Genomic DNA, 8593 nt, shown 5'->3' with positions numbered 1-8593 from the left:
TGTGTGTGTGTGTGTGTGTGTGTGTGTGTGTGTGTGTGTGTGTGTGTCTATTTCTGTCACTGTGGGAACGGGCGCTTTATTGTGGAGCAGCTGAACAGGAAGTAGATGTCAACGTTTGTTTCTCTGGAAATTACACACACACACTGTTGCTGATCCAGCTGCATCAACAACAATACAACCAGTAAATACTGAGGGCTAACCTGTGTGTGTGTGTGTGTGTGTGTGTGTGTCTCTATATATATGTGTGTGTGTGTGTGTGTGTCTCTGTATATGTGTGTGTTTAGGTCATCACCCCGTGCAGACGTCTCATCCTGTGTGCAGACAACAGGAAGGAGATGGAGGAGTGGATGGCAGCTCTGCGCAGCGTCCAGAACAGACAGAACTACGAGGTCTGTCTCTGTGTTGTTACCAGTTAGACCAGCAGCTGGTACCAGTACCAGCTGCTGACCGTGTGTCCCTCTCTCCCAGTCCACCCAGTACAGCATGGACCACTTCAGCGGGATGCACAACTGGTACGCCTGTTCTCACGCCAGACCGACGTACTGCAACGTGTGCAGAGAGGCGTTATCAGGGGTGACGTCCCACGGGCTGTCCTGTGAAGGTACACACATGGTACATGCATGGTACAAACACATAGTACACACATAGTACACACACAGTACATGCATGGTACAAACACATAGCAGTGGCAGGCCGTGCATTTTATACCTGGGCCTGCACTTGTGAAAATGAAGCCCACCACCTACAAATGCACTACGAGTGCAGATACATGAATACCCGCATGATGGGATGCGGCGGCATTAACGAACAATGAGTCAAAATCAATTCAGCTAAAACGTGCATTCCGCCACACACTCAAGAGCACGGGCCATTCAAATATTATTCATATCAGAGGGAACAATATTACCCATATCATGAAAACGACACGATAGACAAATTAACAGAGTAGTAACTCTCCTATCACTCCCTCCAGGAAATACACGACTCCATAGTTCTTGTTACTGACGGATTTATTAGTCTGTCAACACCGAGAGGGAAAATGAGTCCACTTGAAAACACATGAACCTTCAAAGTAGATCACTTAAAAACTTAAACTTAACTTTAACACTTTAACTTTAACACTTTGCACGGAGTATATAGACCGCTGCCGCTTCGTGCATCATCTTGTTGATGTGCACCGGCTAAATGTGTCCCCCGCGCAACATAGGACTTAACAATAGTTCCTATCACATATAAAACCAAACGAAAATCCATATAAGTTGTATAAATAATAATATATAATATAAACAAGCCTATTAAATGATGACATGGATCATATTTATGGCAGTTAAAGCTACTGCAGTTCACTTACCAGAGCTGCTGTTCACTATTTAGCTGTTCTTCCTCCTTTCTTTATTAACAAAGAGTTTAATCTCACGGTTGTTCAGTACATCCGTGCGTTTTAGTTCCAGTAAGAAGTCCTTCTCCATTCATGGACGCCAGTGAAGACAGTCGAGCCTCCCCAGTTGTATTTCTTGAACACGTTTTAATGTGTTTGAGGCTGGAAATGTCCGCTCGACAGAGGCAGCAGATATTGGGATTGTCACTGCCCAACATGTCACGCTAGCCCACTGACCAATCACGTATGGCTAAGCCAGCTAGCAGGCTCTGGCACATCAAAGAATACGCCCAACTGTCAAACTAAAGATCTGATTGGTTGAAGAATATGACAATCAACAATATCGTCCCCATTCACTTAAACTGCACATGGATGCACTTGTGAGTCTGCAGGCCTCTGCCTCTGTTCTTACCTAGAGACACAGAGGTGAGATCTGATTGGATAAAAGCTCTACTTAAAACAAGCTGCACTGGAAGCAGAGCAACTGAGGAAGACAGTAGCTGTGCAATGAGAACATAAGATAATGGGGAAAATATTTATATAAATTATAATACATGTAGTGTATTTAAGAACAATTATTAAATTATAAAATAGATATAGCTTTGTGATTCTGTTTAGGCCAGCAGAGAAGGCCTTGCAGGCCCTGACGGCCCACCACTGACACACAGTATACATAGTACACACAGTACACACATAGTACATATTGTACACACACATAGTACACACAGTATATGCATAGTACACACATAGTACACACACATAGTATACGCATAGTACACACATAGTACCTGCATAGTACACACGTAGTACATGCATAGTACACACACGTAGCACACACACACAGTACACATTGTACACACACACAGTACACATACAGTACACATAGTACACGCATAGTACATGCATAGTACACACGCATAGTACACATGCAGTACACACGCAGTACACACATAATACAGGTGTAGTACACACAGTACACGCTTATTACACACGTAGTACACACACAGTACACACATAGTACACACAGTACACGCATAGTACAACTTAATACACACAGTTTAATTGTGTGTGTGTGTGTGTGTGTGTGCCTACCTGCCTGCCTGCATGTCAGTGTGTAAGTTTAAGGCTCATAAGAGATGTGCAGTCAGAGCCACCAACAACTGTAAATGGACGACTTTGGCTTCTATTGGGAAAGACATCATTGAGGACGAGGACGGGGTGAGACGCTCATATTCACAGACTTGTAACGGTGTCAGTGAACGCCTCATCTCCAGCTGACCTCTGACCTCTGTCCTTAGGTGTCGATGCCTCATCAGTGGTTGGAGGGAAACCTGCCGGTCTCAGCTAAATGTAACGTCTGTGATAAAACCTGTGGGAGCGTCCTCCGTCTGCAGGACTGGAGGTGTCTCTGGTGTAAAGCTATGGTGAGACTGGAAGCACTGGTTCTATGAATGAATGAGACGGAGTCCTCCAGAGTCCAAAGACACCGGTTCTATAAACCAATGAGATGGAGTCCTCCAGAGTCCAAAGAACGCAGTCTGCAGTCATATTCATAGAATAGGCTTTCATTTTCAGGTGATAGTTCAGGTGATAGTTCAGGGGATAGTTTAAGGGATAGTTCAGGTGATAGTTCAGGTGATAGTTCAGGTGATAGTTCAGGTGATAGTTCTGGTGATAGATCAGGTGATAGATCAGGTGATAGTTCAGGTGATAGATCAGGGGATAGATCAGGTGGTAGTTCAGGTGTAGTTCAGGTGATAGATCAGGTGATAGATCAGGTGATAGTTCAGGTTCAGATCAGGTGTACATAATTGCTGTGTAACTCTAAAGTGACATACTAAGGAAAGACATGTTGAGGTGTTTCCTTCTGTCCTCCAGGTGCACTCAGGCTGTAAGGAGCAGCTGTCCTCTAAGTGTCCTCTGGGTCAATGTAAAGTGTCAGTTATCCCCCCAACTGCACTCAACAGCATCGACTCTGACGGTGAGCCTAAGCAATACATCTGATCGACCATCAGACAGCGTTAACAAACACACTGAATGTTGGTCTGTGTGTTCAGGTTTCTGGAAGGCCTCGTGTCCTCCGTCCTGCACCAGTCCTCTGCTGGTGTTTGTCAACTCTAAGAGTGGAGACAACCAGGGCATCAAGTTCCTGAGACGCTTCAAACAGCTGCTGAACCCGGCACAGGTGTTTGACCTGATGAATGGGGGACCTCACCTGGGGTGAGACAGACGGAGAGACAGACACCTGTGTTACATGAAAGATGTGTTTTATCTTAAAAGGTCGGTGTGAAAACGTTCTGTCTGTCTGTCAGTCTGCGTTTGTTCCAGAAGTTTGATACGTTCAGGATCCTGGTGTGTGGAGGAGACGGCAGCGTCGGCTGGGTTCTGTCTGAGATCGATGCTCTCACGCTGCACAAACAGGTGTGTTTTAATTATTGATCCCATCCCATCTAATCTGGTCAAGGACTGTCTCCCAGCCATCTCACCACTCATCACAGTAATCATTAACTCCTCCCTCAGCTCCGGATCAGTCCCCGACACACTTAAACTGGCTGCTGTCACCCCCATCCTCAAAAAACCTGGACTTGACCCTGACACCATGAGCAATTTCCATCCCATTTCCAATCTTCCCTTTCTGTCAAAAATACTGGAACGCATTGTCGCCACACAACTCAAAGCCCACCTCATCTCCAACGATCTGTTCGAGCCATTTCAATCCGGTTTCCGCTCACAGCACAGCACTGAAACAGCCCTCCTCAAAGTCACCAACGACCTCCTCCTCTCCTCAGACGCTGGTCACCTCAACATTCTCATCCTCCTCGACCTCACTGCAGCTTTTGACACCATCAACCATAACATCCTTCTCTCCCGCCTCGAATCCTCCCTCAACATCACCGGAACTGCTCTCTCCTGGATTAAATCATATCTCACAAACAGACAGCAGTTCAGCAGCATCAACAACTGCACCTCCACCACTGCTCTTCTGTCTCAAGGCGTCCCCCAGGGTTCGGTGCTTGGTCCTCTTCTGTTCATCCTCTACTTGCTCCCTCTTGGTAACATCATCTGTCAACATGGTCTTCACTTTCACTGCTACGCCAATGATGTCCAGCTCTACATCTCCACAAAGGCCATTACCACTGCTACTCACTCCACTCTCACCAACTGCCTCACTGACATTAAATCATGGATGCAAACCAACTTCCTCAAACTGAACTGTGATAAATCTGACATGATCATCATCGGTCCCACATCCCTCACTAAAACCGATCACAACTTCTGCCTCACCATCGACAACTCCACTCTGTCTCCCTCCCCAGACATCCGCAACCTCTGAGTCATGTTCGACAGCAACCTCTCCTTTGAACACCACGTCAAACAAATCGCCAGAACTGCCTTTTTCCACTTAAAAAACAGCCCGTCTCCGCCCATCACTCTCCTTATCTGCTTCTGAAACTCTGATCCACGCCTTCATCACCTCAAGAATTGACTACTGCAACAGCATTCTTCACGGCACATCATCCAAAATCCTAAATAAACTCCAGTACATCCAAAACTCTGCTGCTCGCCTGCTCACCCACACCCGCTCCCGTGACCACATCACCCCTGTTCTCCAGAACCTCCACTGGCTCCCCGTCCCACAACGGATCCAATACAAAATCCTTCTCCTCACTCATAAAGCCCTCCACAATCAGGCCCCCTCCTACCTCACCGACCTGCTTCACCACCACACTCCATCCCATCGGCTCCGCTCCTCTGATGCCTCCTGTCCCTTCCACTCGGGACCAAGCACCGGACATGGGGTGACAGAGCCTTCTCCATATCTGCCCCCTCCCTCTGGAACTCTCTCCCCAAACACATCCGAGACTGCACTGACCTTTCCATATTCAAATCACAAATCAAAACCCACCTGTTCAAAACTGCTTTTAATGTGTGACCATTATTGTGTATTTTATGTTTTTAGTGTATTGCTTTTATATATATGATGATTTTAATGTAAAGTGTCTTTGATTATTATGAAAAGCGCTATATAAATAAAATGTATTATTATTAGGGCCCGAGCACCGACAACGTCGGGCCGCGAGGTCCCTATTGAAACTGTAGGAATTATTATTATTATTATTATTATTCTCTCGAATGAAATGCCTTTTTGGGGGCTTTATAATGTCCCCAACGTCCCGATATTTGGCGAGAATATCAGGACTGCTGAAAAATTTGATATTTTATGGGTCCCATCCTTGAACATGAAAATATTGCTCGCTAGTGCCCCCTAGAATTTAGCCCCCTCATCCAGTATGTCCAATTAACTTGAAATTTTACACAGGCATGCCACCAAATGAGGTCTACAAAAAAGCCTCTTGGACCCCTAAGCTCCGCCTTCCAAAATTTTCCGCCATTTTGCATTTTCTGAAAAACACATTTTTGCAACCTCCTCCTACACGCTGAGTCCGATTGCTACTAAATTTGCTGTGGATCAGTATTGGATCTATATAATAACATTCTATCAAAAGATGTTTGATATCTCATTACGTTTAGAAGATATGGACCAATGAACTTTATAAGGCGTGGCTTTGTTTTTCAACACTCATAACTTCAAAACCATCTAACCTATAATCGCAAAATTTGTCTCATATGTGCACATCGTATATTGTTACGTACCCTACAATTTTCAATCCATTCAACCACTTGGGAGCGATACAGTAGTTAAGCCATTTTTGGCTTTTTTGTCAATTTTCATCATTTTCAGACGTTGTACTTTATCGAACTCCTCCCACAGAATTCATGCGATCGACTTCAAATTTGGTTAGGATGATCTAAAGATATTAATGATGAAAAGTTACTAAAATGGTCTACTGACATTGAACGACCTTCATTTTATGTGGCGCCCATTGCCGTGGCAACGCGTCATTCACCATGAAAAATTAAGCTTATTTTTCTGTGACTTAGGATGCTCAACAAGCCTTGGAACTTTGCACAGGTGTCATAGGTGATGGAAATAAATATTTCATATGGCTTTTTGGCTTGACCCTTTCAAATTGCCTCGATATCGCCCCCTACAAATATTCAAAATTGCAGCCCCAGCACTACGTTTGACCTACATGAAATGAAATTTGGTAGGCACATGTATCACATGAAGACTTAAAAAAAAGTCTCTTGGGACCATGCTCTAAAATTAACGGGAAGTCGGCCATTTTGATTTTTGTGTGAATTTTCCCATGATTTCTAGTCGCTATACTTTAACAAACTCCTCCTAGGGACGTTGTCAAATCCTTTTCAAATTTGGTCAGTATAATCTAAAGACCTTTGCTATTAAAAGTTACTCAAACCTTTACGTTTGATGGAATGGTGTAGCCGTGGCGTGGCGGCCATTGTAGGTGATTCGCTATTAAACAACAAGCTGATGTAACTCCACTGGACTTGCTCAAATCTGTCCCAAACTTGCCATATTTGATAACAGTCATGGCCTGAGGATGTCTACAAGCCAATTTTCACTCAAAGTCATAGCGCCACCTACTGGCAACAGGAAGACAGCGTTATGTGACAAACTGAATCCGATTTATATGACATTTACATGATGTGGTCTATACTTGATGTAGAGCAACACAATGCATGTTTGCGCGTGTTCTCTAGCGTCACAAAGTGGATACAGGAACTGGTGGAATATTTGCACTACATAATTTCCAGCGTCACACAGTCCAAGCATTAAAAATATGTCTAAATTGTGGGCACGCTGTCTGATGGTCGCAGATATTTATGGCCGCTTCTGCCAGCGTCCCGCCAGTACCCCCGAGACGCGGGAAGGTGCGAGGGCCCGTTCATCGCTGCTCGCAGCTTTAATTATTATTATTATTATTAATAGATCTGAGTGTCTATGTTATCTATCAACATGTTGTTCATTGTGTTGTTGTTTCCAGTGTCAGCTGGGAGTTCTTCCTCTGGGGACTGGGAATGATCTGGCCCGGGTTCTGGGGTGGGGTTCAGCCTGTGACGACGACACACAGCTGCCTCAGATACTGGAGAAACTGGAGAGAGCCAGCACCAAGATGTTAGACAGGTAACTGGTGTGAGACCGGTAGCTGGTGTGAGACCGGTAGCTGATGTGAGACGGGTAGCTGATGTGAGACGGGTAGCTGATGTGAGACGGGTAGCTGATGTGAGACGGGTAGCTGATGTGAGACGGGTAACTGATGTCAGACGGGTAACTGATGTCAGACGGGTAACTGATGTCAGACGGGTAACTGATGTCAGACGGGTAACGGCTGTGAGACAGTTAATGGCTGTGAGACAGGTAACGGCTGTCAGACAAGTAACCGTATCTCCTCCTGTTGTAGGTGGAGTATTATGGTCTATGAGACTAAGTTTCCACGGCAAAATTCTGCCTCCACCGTCACTGAATACTGTAGCGACGACTCTGAGGTAACAGGAAATTACATCACTTCCTGCTGTTGTTATCACATTCAGTTTTCTTCATGTAATTATTAAATAATATGTATTTTAGCTTCATTAATAATATCGATAAAGTTGATTTGAATCAGACATTCCTTCTCATAATGAAATAATAACATAGTAAACACCTGCTCACCTGTACTGACTCAGTGTTTGTCGTCTGATCCAGGTTCAGCAGATTTTGACCTATGAGGACTCAGTGGCTGCTCACCTGTCCAAGATCCTCACCTCAGACCAGCACTCTGTCGTCATCTCCTCCGCGAAGTACGACCGCCTGTCTCTCTGTCTGATTGTCTCTCTGTCGGTCTCTCTGACTGTCTGTCTGCCTGTCTCTCTCTCTGCCTGTCTTTCTCTCTGTCTGTCTGTCTCTCTGACTGTCTGTCTCTCTCTCTGTCTGTATGTCTCTCTGACTGTCTGTCTCTCTGTCTCTCTCTCTCTCTCTGTCTGTCTGTTTGCTTGTCTTTCTCTCTGTCTGTCTGTCTCTCTGACTGTCTGTCTCTCTGTCTCTCGGACTGTCTGTCTGCCTGTCTTTCTCTCTCTCTCTCTCTGACAGTATGTCTCTCTGTATGTACTTTCAGGGTTCTGTGTGAGACGGTGAAGGACTTTGTGGCTCGTGTTGGAAAAGCGTACGAGAAGAACACAGAGAGTTCAGAGGAGTCAGATGTCATGGCCAAGAAGGTGTGTTTATACTGTTTTATTTATAAATACATATATATATGTACATATATATACAGTTGTGTGAAAAAGTTGTTTGTCACACTTAAATGTTTC

At 44.9% G+C, this 8593-nt stretch overlaps 1 protein-coding gene across 1 annotated transcript in view; it reads left to right on the top strand.

The window, feature by feature from the left end:
* The first annotated feature begins 14 nt into the window (after positions 1-14).
* The window catches only part of LOC116377501 (diacylglycerol kinase delta-like), an 11793-nt gene continuing 3214 nt past the window's right edge, over positions 15-8593 (top strand). The window contains exons 1-11 of the mRNA XM_031839146.1: positions 15-389; positions 469-601; positions 2490-2596; positions 2677-2802; positions 3257-3359; positions 3436-3598; positions 3691-3799; positions 7291-7430; positions 7708-7792; positions 7992-8086; positions 8401-8500. Coding sequence (XP_031695006.1) covers positions 336-389; positions 469-601; positions 2490-2596; positions 2677-2802; positions 3257-3359; positions 3436-3598; positions 3691-3799; positions 7291-7430; positions 7708-7792; positions 7992-8086; positions 8401-8500 — 1215 coding nt within the window. The 5' untranslated portion in view covers positions 15-335. The remainder of the gene's footprint in view (positions 390-468; positions 602-2489; positions 2597-2676; positions 2803-3256; positions 3360-3435; positions 3599-3690; positions 3800-7290; positions 7431-7707; positions 7793-7991; positions 8087-8400; positions 8501-8593) is intronic.

The sequence above is a fragment of the Anarrhichthys ocellatus genome, unplaced genomic scaffold (genome assembly GCF_004355925.1).
Source record: "Anarrhichthys ocellatus isolate YVR2014 unplaced genomic scaffold, GSC_Weel_1.0 scaffold1327, whole genome shotgun sequence".
Classification (NCBI taxonomy): domain Eukaryota; kingdom Metazoa; phylum Chordata; class Actinopteri; order Perciformes; family Anarhichadidae; genus Anarrhichthys; species Anarrhichthys ocellatus.
Note: the sequence above shows the minus strand (reverse complement) of the source record. Positions and strands in the feature narration are given on the sequence as shown.